At 38.3% G+C, this 21,585-nt stretch overlaps 1 protein-coding gene across 8 annotated transcripts in view; it reads left to right on the plus strand.

The window, feature by feature from the left end:
- NDOR1 (NADPH dependent diflavin oxidoreductase 1) overlaps positions 1 to 21,506 on the plus strand; it is a 39,130-nt gene extending 17,624 nt beyond the window's left edge. For 3 of the 8 annotated variants that reach the window (XM_072429516.1, XM_072429517.1, XM_072429520.1), the window contains 9 exons: positions 7,673 to 7,876; positions 8,070 to 8,191; positions 8,801 to 9,021; positions 9,159 to 9,266; positions 11,311 to 11,425; positions 11,848 to 11,991; positions 12,078 to 12,196; positions 13,059 to 13,153; positions 20,517 to 21,506. In XM_072429516.1, coding sequence (XP_072285617.1) covers positions 7,673 to 7,876; positions 8,070 to 8,191; positions 8,801 to 9,021; positions 9,159 to 9,266; positions 11,311 to 11,425; positions 11,848 to 11,991; positions 12,078 to 12,196; positions 13,059 to 13,153; positions 20,517 to 20,661 — 1,273 coding nt within the window. In that variant the 3' untranslated portion in view covers positions 20,662 to 21,506. Of the gene's footprint in view, positions 1 to 7,672; positions 7,877 to 8,069; positions 8,192 to 8,800; positions 9,022 to 9,158; positions 9,267 to 11,310; positions 11,426 to 11,847; positions 11,992 to 12,077; positions 12,197 to 13,058; positions 13,154 to 14,123; positions 15,167 to 16,308; positions 16,635 to 17,036; positions 19,495 to 20,516 lie in introns of those variants that run through there. The other 5 variants (XR_011923235.1, XR_011923238.1, XR_011923236.1 and 2 more) reach the window with 5 other exon arrangements.
- The last annotated feature ends 79 nt before the right edge of the window (positions 21,507 to 21,585 follow it).

Genomic DNA, 21,585 nt, shown 5'->3' on the forward strand with positions numbered 1-21,585 from the left:
AGAGAAAGAGCCGCAGCTTCCCATCCAAAGAGCCGCATGCGGCTCGGGAGCCGCAGGTTGCCGACCCCCGGACTAGGCTATATCAAATAGTCTATACTTTGATGGGTCGCGCATTTCCTAAAAAAACAGCAGAGGCACTTTTGTGTTTAAAACCATTGTTTTGTACTAATGTTCAATTTAAATTGATAAGATATCTGTTCACTTCAGCCAAAATGGTTTTGGCCAAAGCATGGTGGTCGAAAACCCCCAATGTGCAACAAGTTAAAATTAAAATGTCCTGGTTTTTGGTGAATGAAAGGATGAGAGCAATATTGACTGCCTTGGTTCCTAAACTTCAAAAAATATGGTCACTATGGATTGAGCATTATATGAATAACGGCTGGGATCGGTCAATGTTGATCATATAGTTACATTATTAATTATGTAGGCTGTAATATATGTTCCCTTTTCATACGTGGGATTGTCAGCTGGCCTGCCCCAGGTCCCCCATCCTTCCTTGGTCTTTGTGTCTTAGTGGTTGTCGATGTTATATGTTAAAAGTATTTGGGTATATGTCATGCTTAACTGAGTGGTAAGGATAAAGCAGGAAAAAGTATACTATAATTAGATAAAGTAAAATGGAAATAATAGGAAAATATGCAGTATTATCGGTTGAAGACAAAGTGGAAAAGAGAGGTGAATTCTTATCTTATTCTTAAGATTAAGGGAGTAATGAAGATTGAAACAATAGGTAATGAATTTTGGTTAAAAGATGAAGTATGGAAGGCTATTTCCTCTCACCCTATATATCACTGAGAGATATTAATTTACAATAATATACAATAATAAATTACACAAATTTAAATATGATTTGGGTAAGGATTCACAGGTCATATGGTTTTTTTTTTTATGGAATCACTAAACAGAAGTAGGGTTTGTATAGTTATGTTGTAATGGAGGGAAATGTATTAATACTTTTCTCCTCCTATTAATTAATTACACGTTTGTTTTGATTGTGATAATAGGTAAAGGGTTTTAGCAGATAATTTTGTCACTGAGGAACATATGAAGGGGGTGGGAGGGGGGAAGCAGTCTATAATACAAAAATGAAACAACTAGGAGTATACTGTGTATCGAGATAATAATTCTAATAAAAGATAGAGACTAGAACTGAGAAACACCAAAGGTTGGGATATACATATATAATTAAACTTGAAGATTGTGTTGTATAGAGATTATATATTGTTTGACACCTTTTATGTTGGCCTGTTTATTTGTATGATTAAAATGAAAACTAATAAAGAAATTGAAACAGAAAAAGCAGTGGCGACAGAGGGCAACCCTGCCTGGTGCCCCTGCCTATAGAGAACTGTTCTGAACGATAACCCATATACTGAATAAATGCCTTTGGGGGAGTCATACAATGAAGATACCCATTTACAAAAGTTAAATCCAAAGCCCCATTTATTTAATAATGACATAAGGTATGGCCATAATACTGAGTAAAATGCTTTTCCTATATCCAAGTTCAGCAAAATATCTGGGGTCTTATTTTGCTTAGCTTGTTGGATTAGGTGCAATATCCTCCGTATGCTATATCCCGCTTGTCGTCTGGGTATAAAAACCTGTTCGGTCAGATGACACGATATCACCTATACCTCCTTCCAGTCGGGATGCCAAGATTGTCTCCAAGATCTTGGCATCTAGATTTAGAGGAGAGATCGGCCTATAATTAGACCAGTTGATCTCGTCGGTAGAAGGCTTTGGTAGCATACAGATGGCTGCCTCCAAAGTGCTAGAATTGAGGGCTTCCCCCTTTAAAACCCCATTAAATGTCTCAACCAATTGTCTCCTATTGGGTTTAAGATCCCTAATAGCCTCGGTCACTTCCAACAGTAGTAATAGGGGCTTCCATAATTTCTAGTCTACTGGCGGTAAGTTTTGGAAGATTTATCCAAAGCTCTCTTTTTAAAAGAACAGGGGGTTTGGTACAATTTTTGCAAGTGTTTATAAAATTCCTGCAATATATACGTTGGATTTCTAGTGGGTCCAATCCCATTGACCCTAATTCTGTAAGTATTAGGGCATCTTTCTGAGTATCTCAGCCTATTTGCCAATAATGTATGCATTTTATTACTGTATCTTTAAAATGTATTATTTGACCATCTCAACGTTTTCTCAGCAATGGATGCTGTACAGAGATTCATTTGAGTACGGACCTCCTCCAGTTGTTGTCCTATACTCTTCTTAATTGAAGCTTTATACTGAGTACGCAGTTCTTCATATTTGGATTCTATCTCCATTATCTTTGCCCTACATTTCTTTTTAATCTGTGAGGCTATTTGAATGAGCCGTCCCCGTACTACCATCTTATGCGCTGCCCATATCATAGCAGGTGATGTCATAGGTTGTTGATTTAAAGAAAAATACTCAACCAAAATTCCTTGTAATTTTTGATCCACCTCAGGGTTACTGAGCAAAGAATCATTAAGTGACCATCTAAACATATCAGGGTTCAGGAAAAGGGAAGGCAATGCTTTTTGGTGTATTAAAATATGGTCTATACGGGTACGTAATTGATGGGGATGATGAGAGAAATATGTGTAATTCCCTCCACATATCTGACAACATTTCAGATTTAAGCAATTTTTTGTTAGTGTAACATCCCCAGATACAACAGACTCCATAGATGTTTTTTCCTTATCCATACTTGGTATTAGTGGAATATTTGTATCACCACACATCACCAGGTAGCCTTGCGTATTTTTATGCAACAAAGTCATCAGCTGTACAAAAAATTGTAGTTGATTTTTATTAGGGGCATAATAGGACACCAATGTCACTATAGCGTCATTTAATGTTCCAACCAATATCAAGTACAGGCCATCCTCATCCACCACCTCTCTGTCCAATTGCAATGACACTGTTTTCCTAAAACCAATGAGTACCCCCCATGTTTTACTGCTGCATTTGCTCTAAAAACAGTAGGATAGGCTGCATGAAAATGTTTTGGACAGAAAGAGGTAGAGAAGTGTGTCTCTTGTAGACAAACAACATCTGCTTTACGTGTATGGAAGTAACAAAATGCTTGTGATCTTTTAACTGGGGAATTGAGACCTTGTCTATATTAGGGAAAGTATTGAGATTACCATTTCTTTATATTTTCCGAACACCTATTCATTTGTACCCTATTCCCATCACAGATATTTGTATAGTACACTGTCTAACCAATATCTGAAACAAAAGGAAAGAGATATAAACCAAGACAGAGGAGACACCAAACAAACAATACATTAAACACTATGCATAGTATATACGCTCAGGGTATGTAGAGCGGAGACCTGCTCTCGCCGCACATCCTCCCTTTCTGATATTGCAATAATAACAGATAACTTTGCATCCTGGCTCCCCAGCATTCTTTCCCATGACCTGCCCACCCTCATCCTTGGTGACTTTAATGTGCAATGGATGAGCCCAACCTTCCCTCCTCAGCCAAACTGCTCTCCATTACTTCCTCATTTGGACTCACTCAGAACATCAATGGCCCCACACACATAGCCGGACACACTTTAAACATTTTCAAAACTCTGGAACCTCACCTTCCTTGACAACTCACCATTTCCCTATTCTGATCACAACCTTACCACCTTGAACCTATCAAACTTTTGCCCTCTCTTGCCACATCCCAGACCCGGTCAATGGCAGAGAGATATCCGTAACCTTGACCACGACCTTTTCTCAAACTGCCTTGCGTCCCTAACCCCCGCTCTCTCCAAAATCACCTTCCCATGTTAAACCACTCTCTTTCCTTGGCTTTAGATAAAGTTGCCCTGCAAACTTTCCCTACCTCCTTCATGCCAACCCCCGACCCTGGCACAACAATCACACCAAACAGCTACAGTGGTAAGTGGAGAAAATCTGGCCTCAGCGCTGACTTCATGGACTACAAAGCTTTAACACAGAGCTCACTGTCACCAAGCAAAATTATTTCTCCGCAGTCATTTCCTCTCAAGCTTCCAACCCACGCAACCTCTTCTCTACAATTGACTCCCTCCTAAACCCCACACCTGCTCCCCCCACAACATCCTTCTCTGCCCAAGACATTGCCACCTACTTTAGAGATAAAATAGGCAAAATCAGACATGATGTCTCTGCTTACCGAGCCACTCCACCCATACCCATCCCTTCCACCTGCCAATCATCATTGGCCTCCCTCAGCCCTGTTACTGTGTATGAAGTCGCCTGTCTTCTCTCATCATCTCCATCTACTACCTGTCCGCTTGTCCCTATTCCCTCTGATCTACTCCGTGCCCATTCCTCCACCCCGACGCCTGCCACCACCCAACTATTCAACCTCTACCTTTTTACTGGTAAATACCCCTCAGCTTTCAAACATGCCATAATTCTCCCTATCCTAAAGAAACCCTCACTGGACCCCTCCCTACCCTCTAACTACCATCTTATCTCCCTTCTCCCATTTGTCTGCAAACTTCTTGAATGCCTTGTGTACAAAAGACTGATTACCTGAGCACCAACTTTCTCCTTGACCCTCTCCACTCTGGCTTTCGAGCTGTTCATTCCACTGAAACAGCCCTTACTAAAGTGGCCAATGACCTCATCAAAGCTAAGTCTCAAGGCAACTTTTGCCTACTCCTTCTCCTTGATCTTTCCTCTGCTTTTGACACTGTTGATCACCCCCTTCTAATACAAATCATGCGCGCCATTGGTATCAGTGACACTGCTCTCTCTTGGTTTGCTTCCTATCTGACCGCTCCTTTCAAATTTCTTTCAATGGTAATTCCTCCTCTCACACTCTCCTCCCTGTTGGTGTTCCCCAAGGGTCAGTCCTTGGACCAGTTCTCTTTTCTCTTTGTACACCTCCTCTCTCGGTAGTCTCATATCCTCCTTTGGCTTACAGTACCATCTGTATGCTGATGACACTCAAATCTATCTGTCCACTCCTGACTTGTCTCCCTCAGTCCTGCATAAGGTCTCATGCTGCCTGTCAGCCATCTCATCATGGATGTCTGACCGATTTTTGAAACTCAACTTGGATAAAACCGAACTCATCATCATCCCCCCTCAAATTCCAAATATCTCCCTGACATAATTCTAACTGTTAACAACACTGTTATTCGGCCCTCCCCTCTCATTTACCCCCCATATTCAGAACATTTCCAGGTCCCGTCACTTTCATCTACGCAACATCTCCAAAATCCGCCCCTACCTGTCTCCTGAGACCACCAAGCTCCTTGTACATGCTTTTATCATCTCTCATCTGGACTACTGTAAGTTCCTCCTCTCTGGTATTCCACTAACCCAACTCTTTCCTCTACAATCTAATATGAAAGCTGCAGCCAGACTCATCCATCCTTCCCACTGCTCCTTTTTCGTTGCATCTCTTTGCAGATCTGTACACTGGCTTCCATTTCACCTTAGAATCAAATTCAAGCTCCTGTGCTTTGGCTTCAAATCCCCCCACAGTGTCCCACATACATTTCTGACCTGCTAAAAAAGTACTCCCCCAGCCGCTCTCTTCTCCAATGGACCTTCTAATGACTTCCTCACCCATAACCTTTTCACACACACGGATGCAAGACTTCTCTAGAGCTGCCCCAACTCTCTCATTTAAAAGAGCACTCAAAACCCATTTTTTCAAACATGCCTACCCATGTTCTTATGTCTTTAAAAAACAGCCCTACTTTGCACCATTTACATATCTCCCATCCTATTGTGTGTAAATTCCCCCACCTACTACTACGTTGTAAGCTCTTCGGGACAGGGTCCTCTCCTCCTGTATCACTGTCTGTATTAGTCTGTCATTTGCAATCCCTATTTAATGTGCAGTGGTGCGTAATATGTTGCAGCTATATAAATCCTGTTTATTAATAATAATAATAATAATAATAATAATAATAATTGCAATAAAACAGTGTGAACAAGAGAAGACAGAATCTTTTCTGTCGCCTCAAAAATGTCATTTGGCATAACCCCTGATTAAGGGGGATATCCCAGGCGACTTACAAGAATGAGCAGTGACTTCTACACCAGGACCAAGGCACAATAACAAACATCAAGCGATTCTCCGAATATTTAACGAGCTATTAAGAAGGCTGTTTTTACTCCTAACAAATAAGTGCTTAGCATCCCCAATAAGCTAGGAGATTAATATTCAAACCTATCAGAACATTATATCTATTTAAAAGGAGACATTCACACGTTTTAAACCAACATTTTTTCCATAGCCCTAAAAAAGATAATGGGAAAGAATAAAATAAAAATAAATATTTAAATACTGCTGTGAAAGGATCTCAGGCGTTTAAGCGAATCTGTGGCCTTGTGCTCCTTAGTCCTCTTTTGCTGTTATATATCGGGTAATCGAGATATTGGAGGATTGGAGTTTTCCCACAGTGCTTGGTTTCTCATGTTGATCACAAACATAAAGTCCCTTTTCCTGAAAGCAATTTCTGGCCTCCTCTGGCGAAGAGATAACTTTTAGCTTGCCCCCATATGTGAATAGCAATTTAAAGGGGAAACCCCATCTCTAAGGGATCTGCCGATTCTGTAGAATCTGGAGAAATGGTTTCATCTCTCTGCGGCGCAATATCGCTGCTGGAGCCAAGTCCATAAAAATTTGATAATTATTACCTTAAAAAATGAGAGGTTCCTTCTTTCTGGCTGCCTTCATTTTCACATCTTTAACATAAGGATAATGTAGTTTAACCACAATATCCCTTGGTGGACCATCAGCATTTGGTTTTAATAAAGTGCGATGTGCACGATCTAATTCTAACTTTTTCCACCGCTATCTCAGGACAAACACAAAAGAGCAATCACTGTTGTATTAAGATCAATTATACTTTCTGGTAAACCACATATACGGAGGTTGGAGCGGCGTTCCCTATTCTCATAGTCCTCCACTTTATGATGTAAAAGCTGTAGCTCCTGTTTCAGATACTGAATGTCCTCTTCATGCCCCTCTAGGACAGTGGTGACATCATCTACTCGCCCCTCTAGTTGTACTGTACGCTGGCCCAGCTCTCTTAGCTCCTTTGTAAAATGCTCAGTAATTTTCTTAGTAGTACTTTCCAACGCCGTATGCAACATTAACTGAAATTTTTCCAAAACGCTATCTGGATCTGAGATCTGTTGTTGCACAACGGATGCTGGTGTTGAAGGTAAGCTCCCTGTATACATCTCTGTTTCACTAGAGCACTCACTCCTCCCCTGACAAATGTAGGGGGAGGAATCCGCCATCTTGGCTTTCTTTCATGTTGAGGCTGCCTGTGCTATCACACGCTGCTGCTGGCTCTTACCGTTAGTTGGCATCCGTGTTTTCTTGCTGCAAGCCTCCCTCTGCTCTGCTCCCACTGAGGGAGCCTCCCAGGGCCAAAACCGCCATCTGATATGGCCGCTACAGCCTTGTCTGTCCCGGTGTAGAGCGGAGCTGGCTCAGGACGCTAACATCCGCCTAGTCAGCGCATGCGCCCCTCTAAAAAAAACTTTTTGGCTGCTTTTTCAAGGTTTTATCTAGGTTTCCAAAAACAGGTGCACATAAAGAGAATTTTTATATTATGATCTCAGGTGGCTATTGCATATTTTATCTAAAATTTAAGGTTTTTCTTCCCAGAGTTCAGTTAAAAGAGACTATTTGTTTTTTAACCCAAGAGTTTAAATATCCCTGTGTTTGCAGTTTACCTCCAAAGTTTATTCTCCATTTCTTGGACCAAGAAGCACCAGCAGACAACAGTATTGTGGAGCGAGTGGCTACCTGTGAAACTCCCACAGAATTACACCCATTTCAAGCCCCGCTGGTGTCCAACCAGCGAGTGACTTCAGCTGACCACTTCCAGGATGTGAGGCTGATTGAATTTGACATCACTGGGTCTAGCATCCAGTAAGTTACATTGATTGCTGATCACAAGTGACACATTCACCTTGTTTCATTGATCTAGTTGGTAGCACACATTTTTATTCCCTACCTAGTTTTGACATTTTTCAGGAAAAAAGACTGAACATACATTAAACTACACAAACTAGAATGTATTTAGTTATCACAAAGCAATGTTTTACTTTTTCTCTCTCTTTAGGTTTTCTCCCGGTGATGTGGTAATGATCCAGCCGCAGAATTCACCACAAAATGTGGAAAAATTCTGTGCACTTCTAAGGCTTGATCCAAAAAGAATGTTTCTACTGGAGCCCCAAGATTCAGGTAAAGAGTGACTCCTCAAACCAGACAGGACAACATCAAATACAGTTTTACATTCAATGGACACTTCTCAGTGTGTTCCAGGACTGTCTAGGGCAGGGATGGCTTCTGGGGGAACTTGTGTGTGTGTGTTTTGGTGGCCCATGTGTAAACCTAGCTCAAGACATTAGATGAGAATCACCCAATCCAGCCAAGACAGCATGTCTTTGCAATTCAAAACCTTTGCTTTTGCAATAGCAGTAGTTCATTTTAAGATACTATTGAACAGCCATTATCCTGAGCATCATCTTGCCAATCCTAAGAAGAAATCACATTCCCTTTACAGACACCTCTCTCCCTTGTATAGAAGACAAAGTAAGGGCAACACTTATTCAACTTGTAATTGGCTAGGAAAGGTACACAATGAAGCAACTGACTGTAAACAACAGTAACAAAATTCATCTGCGGAGATCTGTTCCAACTCACTCATAAATGAACTTTCAATTCTTTTAACAGGTCAGTCCACCTTTCCATTCTCTGTCATGATTAGCTATGGTTTTTATCCTATCAGTCTGTTTAAATGAAGAATCTGCTTAAGTTTTAACTTTGGTCTGTGTCACCGATGTTTTTCAGACACTGCACTTCCCCTACAGTTGCCTCAGCCATGCACAGTACGCCATCTGGTGGAAAAATATCTAGATATCTGTTGTGTGCCCCGGCGCTCTTTCTTCCAGCTTCTCTCCTACTTCTCCCTCGATGAACAAGAAAAGGAAAAGCTGCAAGAATTCAGCTCTGCTGCTGGGCAAGATGAATTGTATACTTATTGCAACCGGCCCCGGCGCACCACCCTAGAGGTATGCTTATTTGTTTGTTGTCCAGTATAATTTATATCTCAATTGTAATTTGCTGTTTTTCCCACATAATGACAAAATCAATTGAAATCAGTTAGTATCACAGATGATTGCAGATTTGTATCTAATCCTTCTACTAGGTTCTGGTGGATTTCCCACACACCTCCGGCTTTGTTCCGGCTGACTACCTCCTTGACCTTATTCCCCGCATCCGTCCCAGAGCTTTCTCTATAGCCTCTTCCTTGCAGGTGAGAGCTCCAAGCATGCTAAAAAAAAATTTTTATGATGAGCACAGATGATGATGATAGTGGTGGACATAACACATATTACCTATACCTTTGATTTATGGCAATGTTTAAATTCTACACTATTTTAAGTGAATTTGTGCTTTTTCTTCATACAAAGCAACAAGATCGCTTAAATTTAGATCCCTACACTTCCTTTTGCCACCTTGACGCATCCTTACTCTGCAGGGAGAAAAAAAAAAGAAAGGGCTGTGGAAGCTGCAGTCATTGGGGTTGTAGTTTATACAGGGCTCATAAGGTTATAGCAATTCCTAGTAAATTGCTACAAGGCCCAGCAGTGTCATATGAGCGTGTCACGTGCTCCCTTTGATTCATAAACACCACATAATTTTTAAAAGTTTTTTAACTAAACATACGTTTTTGCATGCTTAACCTTGCCTTTCCTAAAGCTATGATACATAGGTTAGCCAACAGAAGTAGTTCCTAAATTGTTGAGAAAACATATTCGGCCACACAGGAAATGCATTGTTTTTAGTGTTTTTTTGTTTTGTTTTCTCAACTCCTAGGCTTGCATTGTGAGAAGAAGCAGTAAAGCACCACCATTGTATAGAGCTGCAAAAGGGAAAACAGACCCTGAGTGTGATATTGGGGATAGCATTAATGTCAGACCTCCCCTTAAATGTAAGGGAGTGGAGGCTAGAGTCCTTCTTTAAGGTCTTTGTTTTAGGTACAACAGAGCAGGGTCATAAATTTCCAATTATCAGATATTTCTTTCTTTCACAACCAGCAGCCTTCCAGACCCTGTAGTTTACAACACACATTGTAAAAATTGGAGTTTGGTGTCTCTGGCAGCTAAGACTAGTGGACTGGCCTCTGACTGACCTCTAAGCTGTATTTAAAACACATTATTGTTCATCTTTTTATTTTCACAATACTGTTGTGTAGAAAGCTGTAGTTGGCCGATTCATAGCTGGATCATAATGGTGAGCATTTTGAGACAGATTGGTTACCCTTGCCCCATAACAGCCCTTCTCAGTTATTTTTTTTTAGCTGAAAATCAATAAAATATAAAAAAAGGAAAAAGAGAAAAAAAATTTGTAGACTTGCTTCCTGTGCTGTAGTTGGTAAGGAGTCATCCAGCTATGTGGACTTAAACGTCCTCTATGGATCCCATATTCGATCAAACTTATCCAGGGTATTAGTAAGGGGGGTGTGTCAACCCATCATTCACCATAATTCAATCCATTTTAGGAAAAAGAAAATTTGGGTTGATGACTTTAGATTTCCTAGATTTCCTAGATTTGATGACTAGATTTGATGACTTTAGACTTAGCTAATGTAATGCTGGCTGCCAATAATATAAAGTTCATTAAGTTAAGGTTCGATTTGGGTAAAACTAGGTCACATTTACCAAACAAGGCACCCTCAGGCGAACTTCGTATATCCTTTTGTAAAACCATAGATATAAGTGTGAAAATGTCCGACCAGTAGCTCTGTGGTATTGGACAAGACCACTAAATATGCTCAAATGATCCCTGGAAGCACAGCCTCTAAAACATAATGGGGAGGAGTTGGAGTGATATTTCAAAATGCGGTCCAGCACTAGGTACCCTCTAAGTAACACTTTGTAATTGGCCTCAACCAATGAGAAGTTGAGTGATATTTTAGATAGAGAATAAGCTACCTCACTCCAAGCTTCCTGATCCCAAGATCTGCCTCCCATGAGAACATTCATTTTAATTTTAATGTTGGAGTAATCAAGGCAGCATATATAGTTGAAATCTGGCCTGTTGCGTCAGCTAATGACCTAAAGTAGTAGAATGAATGGGACTGGTAGAATGACGGATCTTGGCCCAATTTTTTTTGAAGGATCAGTAACAAAAGTGAAAACATTAGTTTGGCTCTTTGATGGGAACAACTATTGACTGTGATTTACCAATCCCAATTACCGACATCTAATAAGTTCTCTGAATGGTGCATGATATGCTACTTTTGTTTAGCTTCTGGTTAGATTTGTTTTTTTATTGTACTGTCAATCTTTGTAAAGGCTCACCCAGACAGGCTGCAGATTCTGATGGCTGTAGTCCAGTATAGAACCAGATTGCATGAACCTCGACAAGGCCTGTGCTCAACGTGGCTGGCATCAATCAGTCCCAACGATGGTAAGGTCATGAACTAATTAGAAAGAATTACTTTTCTTTAAAAATATGGAGTTTAGATTTAGCTATATTTTTTAGCTATATATTTATATAGTATATATCATATAAAAAAATATAGTCGTGAGCACAGATGTGGAAGTGATTTAAAAGGTGCTTTAAGAAGCTTTATTATAAAAAATAATTTTGAATTGAGTATAATTATTCCATAAATACTGCATGATCACCTTTATGGAGATACAAGGTGTTCAAGGTGCTCAAGGTGTTTTGTTTAATAGAAGAGGAAAGGCTTAGATTCTCTGTCGCATTGTAGACTGCTGTGGGTGTTTGTGTCTTTACTGTAGAGTGCTTCAGCTTATTTGTGTGTTATTTTTGTTAAGTTTTTTTTTTTTTGTTATCTAATGTATAGCATAATTTCTCTCACTCAGGCGTACAGATTCCCCTGTGGGTTAAAAAAGGTAGTTTGAAATTCCCTAGTGTCCCAGACACCCCGTTGATAATGGTGGGACCTGGAACTGGAGTAGCCCCCTTCCATGCTGCCATTGAAGAAAGAGCAGCTCTTAACAACACAGGTCTGTGAATGTCCCATCTGATTAGAGGTGCATCACCTCCCCCATCAATGTAAAAAAAAAAAGAATATAATTTGAGTTTCTTGCAGGTAACTGTCTATTCTTTGGCTGCAGAGGAAAGGACAAAGATTTCTATTTCCAAGGGGACTGGGCGGTGCTGGAGAAGAGAGGGCTTCTGACGCTATTCACAGCATTCAGTCGGGACCAGGTCAGCGTTGTCCTGATGAGCAAAATATTTCTAAAAGCATTTATGCGTCTTTATTAGATTTTCACTGGTACATTTAGGAACCAAAATATTACATCACTGAGGTTTTATCTCCCATTTATCCATCTATCTCTACCAGATAGCTCCCTTTGTCTGCAAATGTTTTCCTGTTTGGTGGGAGTGTATTATTTAAGTATTTGCAAACTCACAAACAAAATAAATTGCTGCTTACTTGCCATAAGATGTTTTGGCTACATTAGTTTTCTTTTTAGTTAGGTACATTTTATGTAAGTGCATTAAAAAAAAACTAATATGTAGCTTCTAATAGAAACCAAGTGCCTTTGTATTTCCTGTGCATTCAACTGAATTCTCCAACTAATGTGAACTATAAAAAATCTCCCTTCTAAGTAATGGAGAGGAGAAGATGTTTGTTGTCCAAATCGGTAGAGCAGCCTAGGGTGACCTTTTTGCTTCTTCATAAGTAATATGGTGAGTTTGAGTGGTCACCATTGTTAAGTTTATGAAAATATTTAAATGGCCATGGTTTGGGCAAAGGTTTCAAGATGTAGTAGACTGTTTTATGGTACCAAGAGTAGCCAGTTTTTGCTTGTTCCCCCAGGTTTTACTTTTGCAGCAATTCACACTTTGACTTCACCTTACAGCTCTTTCTTATAATGTCTTTTATCTTATAAGGTCTTTTATCTAATTCTTTGAAAAGGGTAGCTGTGAGTTCTTAGCACTGTTTTTCTTTTTTTGGTCACCAATATTTATTGTCATCCTTGAAGGAAGATAAAACATGCTATGATTCCTAATCCTTAAACTTGGCCTTTGACATTTTTCATTTTTTCATGGTATTCTCACATAGGATGAAAAGATCTATGTACAGCATCGAATTAAAGAAAATGCAGCATATCTTTGGGACCTCATTGATAGAAAACAAGCCTACTTCTACCTCGCTGGGTGAGAGTTATGTTAAAGGAAAATATGTTGGCTTTATTTTATTTACCCACTCTAACGCTTGCATCTGTATTCATTGTACTCACTCAAAAGCACCTATGGGCTATTTGCTGATATAATTTTACACCGAGATTGGTTATTGTGAGCACATGCTTTCATTCACCAATCAGTGCTGGTGCAGGTCCTTTCAGAAGCATGCTGTGCTCAAACCTATAGATAGCTGCATCACTGTCATCAATGGGGTGTATAGTAGAAACAGAGATCCTGTTACCAGACTATTTAACTTAAAAAAAACAGTGAAATCCATCAATCTATATATATAAAATTGTATGTATGTATGTATGTGTGTATGTATGTTCCACCATCCCTCGAAAACGCATGGAGACATTTGCACCAAACTTGCCATACATATGACTGAGACTCGTGAGTGCACCAGTCATCTTTGAACAGCGCTGCGCTATATGTCAGAGCTATATTTGTATGTATATATGTATGTGTGTATGTATGTATGTCATCACTAGAAAATGCATGGAGACATTTCAACCAAACTTTCTTTGTTCCACCATCACTAGGAAACGCATCAACTCATTTCAACCAAACTTGCTAGACAAATGACTCACCACCACCGCTGGTCTTTGTACACTGTGCTATATGTCAGAGCTATATTTGGATGTATGTTTGTAAGTTTGTGTTAGATAGATAGATAGATAGATAGATAGATAGATAGATAGATGTGTGTATATGATCACTAGGAAACGCATGGAGACATTTTAACCAAACTTGCTAGACATATGACTCAGACTCATGTGAGTTCAGCGCTGATATATGAACAGTGCTGTGGTATATATCAGGTATATTTACATGTACATATGTATGTATGGGTGTATCTGTTGCTCAGTGACAGTGTGCCTTTTGCTTACTTCCTTTCTTTGGACTCTTTTACAAATTTCTGGCCTGTAATAATGTCTTCAAGAAAACGTAAAGCTATTGGCTGAGTGCAATCAAAGGCAACAAAATGAAACAACACTGTAGACAACAAAATCCCAAGGACAGGAAAGGAAGACTTTCCATGCTGCACGGGAGAGCTACTACATCTAGAGCTTCAGAGACAGTACAACAGGCTGAGACCTGACTACAGGATAACAGAGATAGAGCTACTTCATTTAGAGCTTCAGAGACAGTACAACAGCATAAGGCACGACTTCAGGATAAGTGAGATAGAGTTACTACATCTAGAGCTTCAGGGACAGTACAACGGCATGAGGCCTGACTACAGGATAAGAGAGAAGGAGCTACTACATCTAGAGCTTCAGAAACAGTACAACAGCGTGAGACCGGAGTACAGGAAATGAGAAAAAGAGCCAGATGATCACAGACTGCACAACATTTTAGCTTAGCATTGGAAGGATTCCACTATGATTCACATAAAGACTACTCGCAGCATGCAAGTGTTACTATTGGAAAAATGGAAATGGTTTGTAGTTACTGTCAAGCCAAGAAGTTTAAGTCTGAGTCTCCTGATATTTGCTGCAAAAAAGGGAAAGTCAAACTCTGCCAACTGGAAACACCACCACAAGAACTTTGGAATTACACAGCAAACGCCTCAGAGTCAAAGCATTTTCTAAATAACATCAGAAAATACAACTCCAACTGTTTCCAAATGACATCATTCAGCACCACATCAACTGTTCAACAGCCTGGATTTCTATCCACATTCACGGTGCAAGGGCAAATTTACCATAAAGCGGGATTGTTACTTTTGCTGCCAGATCAAACACTAAAATTTTTACAACTGTATTTTATTGAAATTGAACTAATTGAAACTGACCAAAGGTTTACATCGCAGGAACAAAATTTCAGATTGTTTTAAAGATACAAAGGATGTTTCATGAGCACAATGTTCTTATTAAAACATTTAAAACAGCATTGGAAAATATGCCAATAATTTAGGTAATTTAATTGTATATTGTACTTATACGTTTAAAACATGTAAAAAAAACACATTTCTTTGATTTACTACTATAGCTTTATTTGATTCCTTTACCTGTATAATATAAGATTGCTATATATATATATATATATATATATATATATATATATATATATAAAATCGTATGTGTGTGTGTATGTATGTTCCATCATCACTCGAAAAAGCATGGAGACATTTCAACCAAACTTGCTATACATATGACTGAGACTCATGTGAGTACACCAATACACTTTGTGCAGCGCTGTGCTATATGTCAGAGCCATATTTGTATGTATATATGTGTGTATGTATGTTCCACCATCACTCGAAAACGCATCAACATATTTCAACCAAACTTGCTAGACATATGACTCAGACTCATGTGAGTGCACCTCTGAACTTTGTACAACGCTGTGCTTTATGTCAGAGCTATATTTGGTGATCACTAGGAAACTCATGGAGACATTTCAACCAAACTTGCTAGACATATGGCACCGCTGATCTTTATACAGCGCTGTGGTATATGTCAGAGGTATATAAATGTATAATAATAGTGTGTGACTGTGGGGGGACATTAGAGTGTCAGCTCCTCTGTACATACCCAATGGTAATAATAAATTGGATGTGTGTATGTATGTGTGCATGTTCCACCATCACTCGAAAATGCATGGAGACATTTCAACTTAACTTGCTAGACATATAACTGAGACTCATGTGAGTGCAACAGTCATCTTTGTACAGTGCTGTGCTATAGGTCAGAGCTATATTTGATGATCATTAGGTCAGAGCTATATTTGATGATCATTAGGAAACGCACGGAAACATCTCAACCAAACTTGCTATGTTTCAGCATCACTCAGAAACGCATCGAGACATTGAAACCAAGTTTGCTAGCAGGGCTGTGGAGTTGGAGTCGGAGACAGTTTTGGGTACCTGGAGTCGGAGTCGATAAAAATGTGCTTACTCTGACTCCTGATATTTAAAATATAATAAAAAGTACAGCAAGTTCAAATGTCCTATTTCACAAACAATAGTCATAATTTAGTACTTCTCTGATGTAAGAATAAAGCTCAGTGCATAGTTCAATTTCTACTACTGTGAAGTTTTGCTGAGTATTATACAACCTGACATTCACATTATTGTAATTTGGATTATGTACATTACAAAAAGTGTTTTCATTTTATTTCAGATATAATGTGTTCAACGAGTTCATTTGAGTGAAAAAGTGTAATGATATAGGTATAGGTGAGTGCTATGGCCTGATGTGTGTTCAGGTGTCCTGTCTGCACTCTCCATATATGCTCCCATCCAGGGCTGAACATTAACATCATTTTGCACACCACTTAATACTAGGAAGTTAGTTAAGTGGCCCCCTTAGCCCTGGAGCCCCTCCCACTGCCCTGTCTTCGGCAGAACATTAGCAAACAAAGATAAAGGGAGCGGCGTATGCTCAACTTCCTCTGTCTGCCAAAAGAGCTTAGAAGAACTTGGAGAAACCGCTTTTTGGATTCAACTGTAAGTGTTCATGTTTATTTTAAAACTGCATTGCTGCTTGTGTGTACTATGATGGAAGGCTGTGTGCATGTTTCTTGTTAAAACTGCAGGGCTATGTTTATGTTTGTGTGTATGGTGCATGAATGTGTGAATGTTTGTGTATAGTGCATATTGTTTGTATGTTTTTAAATAAAATGTGGGGCTCTATGTTGTGTGTGTGTGTATAATATATATGTTTGTGCATGTTTTTCTGTATAGCCCTGCACTAAAATTATGTCTAAGTTTAGTGCAGGGCTATAGCTTATTTGTGTGTATAGTGCCGTGTTGTATGAATGTTTGCAATGGTGCAGGACTATGTGTATGTTTGTATATAAATCAAAGAATTTGCTAGTTAGTATACCATATTTTATATTTATATTTTAGTGAAAGCGGCACCCCATTCACAATGGCAAAAAGTATTTCAATAAACACTATAAAGTCTGCTGTTTATGAGCACTTTACATTATCAAGTGATGGGAAACATTACATGTGCTAATGTATTCTCTTGAAGATGATGGTGAACAAACAATGTGATGCAAAAATTAGCAGTTTCAGTGGGTCTAACAAAAATGCACCTACAGGAGCATCAAATTTGAAAAGACACTTGCAGCATTTTCATCCTAAATTGTTAGAAGTTGTGAATGAGAAAGATATCAATGAAAATATTCCACCTACTTCTGGGATAAAAAATGTTCAGAAATCTACTGAAGACCAAACACAACTAAGAAGATTCTTTATATCTGAGAAAGTTACTATAACAATGACACCAGAAAAAATTCAAAAAACACATTTTTGAAATGGTAATAAAGAATGGTGTACCACTATCCTTTTTTCCACAGCCAGCTTTTTTAGGCCTAAATGGACAAATGGCTAAAAAATTGGTGTTTCTCCTGAAAGAGAAAGTATAAGGAAACTTAAAATTGAAGAGGTCAAATGTGAAAAGTTCTAAAAGGACATTTTGTCTTCATAAAAATGGATGCATGCACTTGTCACAGAGTCAATTGTTTTGCTAATAATGTTAGATTTGTTGATGAAAATAATAAAACAATAACGCAAACCCTGGGAGTAAAGGACACCCAGGCACATCACACCAGTGACTATCTTCAGAAGTTAGTGGAGAATGTTTTTGAAACTATAAAGGAACAGAATCTGTGTATTGTGACAGATAATGCTTCTAATATGCTGAGCACAATTGAGAAAATGAATAAAGTAGATGAAGAAAATGACAGGCATAATAAAGGAAGACAGTTCTGCAAATATTGGAGAAAGTGAAAGCGAAAAGAATAATGACATTTTGGATAACATTGTTGAAGAAGCATCTAAGCGTACTACTATTCAACATATGCATTGTGCTGTTCATACTCTGCAACTTGCAATAAGAGATGGATGGAAAGATCCTCATGCAGCTACTCTAATTGGCAAATCGAGGCAAGTAACTGTTGCAGCCAGGCTGTTCAACGTTTGCTTGAACTAAAAGACTTTCTTGAAGAACTGGACAATGAAAATGTTTTATTAACTGAAAGCCAGTGGACACAAGTAAAAGCACTGGAAAACCTACTTTCTAACCCCTTTGCTGTCACCAAGAATTTGCAATCTGAAGATTTAACACCTGGTAAATTCTTCTTGAAATTGAAGAGCTTGATAAATTTCCAGAACTAAAGTGGAGGATTAATAGCTGATGGCATTGTATATTCAATGAAGAAAAGAGAGAATCTCTTACTGGATAATCAAATCTTGTTAGCTGCTATTTATGTTGATCCAATGTTGAACGATGACCAGACTGATACTGCAAAAAAGGCCCTCTATGATGTAGCAGTTTGCATCAAGGGATTACTACATGAAACACCACCACTGGATGAAACTATAAGCGCTGGTAACTCAGGATCATCCTCTTCAAATGAAGAATTAGACTTTGATTACTACTTGGACAAAATGGAACCTTCAACTGTTAAGCGACGTTGCAAATGCGTGAAACCAGAAAATGTCCAAATAAAAAGATTCCAGCAGGAGTTTTTTAAAGATTTAAAAGAAGTAGAAAAGTATGATCGCTCATCAAAACTGACTGTAGAAGAAGCCATCCTTGTTTCTCCCGAGATTTTTAGTGATGTGGCTAGAACCGTAACAGCAATGCCCACCCACCCATGTCAGTGTTGAAAGACTATTTTCAGCTCTAAAAATAATCATGTCAGATTTACGAGCTTCTATGAAAGAGGATCTGGCAGAAGCAATTTTGTTTTTTAGAACAACACTACATTGAGATTTTCTACTCTACAACTATATTCCAAGTTTAATATATAAACTGTTTTAGGTTTTCCAGCTTTTGTTTTTGTTCATGCAGTTAAGCTTTGTTTTTGTTTTAAAACTACCAAAGAATGTGGTTCATATTTTTAAACTGGTAACGTTCTTGTTCCTGATTGTTATGCATGCTCTGCTACTACTTTATAGCCACTTGCTAAAAACAATAATCATATTAATTCATTTTTTGTCTTTTGTTTAAACTGACCAATACAGTGGCTAGCCAGTAGTTATGTGGTTAAATGACATGTATGCTGCCTTCCTTTAATCAACGTGGAAAATACATTAGCATATTACAGGGTTTCTCAGTTTATCTATACATTTTTGCAAACAAACTTCACAAAAAAAAAATGTAACCCTTGTCAAAAAATTTTTTGCATTCAAACTTCACACTTTTGCATTAAAACTTCACAAAAAAATTTAGACCCCCTAATTATTCATAAACTAATAAATTTATTATAAAATTAAATATAACAATAATTTTGTATATAAAATAAAATATAAAATATAAAATAAAAGTTTTTCTCAAGAAACATTAAAAAAAAAATATGTAATAATTAACTAAATGATTTATTAATCATTAATGCTTTCTCCTCTTAGGTATTTAGGCAAAAAAGCTAAACATTTTTGTATAATAATTTGAGCAATCCTGAAGTTTGAATGCAAAAAAAATTTTGACAAGGGTGAACATTTTTTTTTTATGAAGTTTGTTTGCAGAAGTGTGAAGATAAAATGAGAAACCCTGTAAATACAGAGGAGTTGGAGTGGGGGTACCAGAAACTGAGGAGTCGGAGTCGAAGGATTTATCTACCGACTCCACAGCCCTGCTTGCTAGACATATCACTCTGACTCATGTGAGTGCACCACTGATCTTTGTACAGCGCTGTGGTATATGTCAGAGGTATATTTGCATGTATGTATTGCTCAGAGACAGTGTGCCTTTTGCTTATATTTTTACATACTTTTTTTGGACTTACAAATTTCTAGCCTGTAATAATACCTTTGAGAAAACGTAAGGCAATTGGCCGAGTGCAATCAAAGGCAAAACATTGAAACAACACCGTAGACAAGAAAATCACTATACCTTTATTCTTTTCCTTTTCCTGTATAAGATTAAAATACCTGATTTTACTGCTCTTTTACCTGCCTAAAGATGGTGACAGGGTTCTGGGAAATGGTAAATTTTAGTAAATTATATTCAGAAAAAAAATGCATTTCACTTTTTTTCTGGCAGAATGTGGAGCCAGTGAGCCGTTGACTAGATTCTAGTCTAGATCTTTTAGCAGTTCTACATATAATAGCTGTAGTCCCTTAGAGTCTCATTCATCCACTTGTATTCTTCCAAATTTAAATAAATAGGAATAATTCAGATTGACAGGACTTATAACTACAGTGCAAAAACCTTCAAACCAGAGACCATGAGGGATGTGGAATACCAGTCAGTTACCCAGTCAAAACTTTTTAGAATTAATTAAATGTTTAGATTATATTCTAGGTAGTTTTCCCTTTTATAGAACTATGTTCTATTTTCTGATTTTTTTTTTAAATTATTATTTTTTTCTTTGTTAGAAATGCTCAATCAATTCCCACTCAAGTTGCCGATGCACTTAAAGAGGTCTTCCAGAATGAGGGTACCATGTCCACTACTGAGGCTGAACAGTATCTCAATGCACTGGACAAAAGTGGCCGCTACCAGGCAGAGACTTGGTCTTAAAGCAACAATATTTTTCAGCATTCACACTGGAAATCTGCAATTGTGTATCCCCTATTAATTACAAGACACTAGGTAAAAAATGGACTATATAAGATCAGTAAAGGAAAATTTCATTCTCATCCTCAAGTCATCTATTGCAGGTTCTGTATTGTAGCATTATTGTGATATAAAAGCCTTAGTTATCAGATGGATTCTTACATTTTCCATTGACTCCAGTGAGCATTGACTCCAGCATCTCCTACCTGTGTCCCTAGTTCTGCTAAGCTGACGCAGCTTGTATTCTTTCCCTGTTGGATATTCTAGCAGAAGGATTGGAACCCTAGAGTGAGTTTTGTCTGACCTTTTTTTTCCTGGAGTTCTGCTTATGTGTTCAATATATGGTCAGATGTTTGCGGAAACCAAATCATCACAGCTGCACAAGCTAGCGGCCTTCTCTTTTCTGGACATGATATTTTATCATAACAAAAAAAACATTTGTAAGATAAATTACTGATATTGCATAAGAAGACCTGCTTTACAATCAATGTTTCCATTCACTTGGAATGAGATGAGATGTCCAACAAGCAAATATAGTTGTAAGGATCGGGTGTCCATATACTTTTAGTCATATATTGTATCTAACTACCGTATTTCTGATATGTTTCTGAGAACAAGCCCCATGGCTATCTATGTTTTGCTGCTTTTACTACTTCTTGAACCTGTATACGGGTGGGGGTTCTGTACCACTGGCAGCATTCCTACTTTGGGTAAGTAAAGCAGGACGACGGCCCCACAAGTTCTGTTTAATGGGGGCCAATTTAATGTACTTTGGATTTAAATTCTTTGACTATAAAGAAATCTATGAATTATTGTTTTCCTTATTTTATTTTTTTAAAATATATTTTTATTATTTTTCGAGAAGAAATAATACAATATGCAAAACAA

Source organism: Pyxicephalus adspersus, chromosome Z (assembly GCF_032062135.1).
Source record: "Pyxicephalus adspersus chromosome Z, UCB_Pads_2.0, whole genome shotgun sequence".
In the NCBI taxonomy this organism is placed as follows: Eukaryota; Metazoa; Chordata; class Amphibia; order Anura; family Pyxicephalidae; genus Pyxicephalus; species Pyxicephalus adspersus.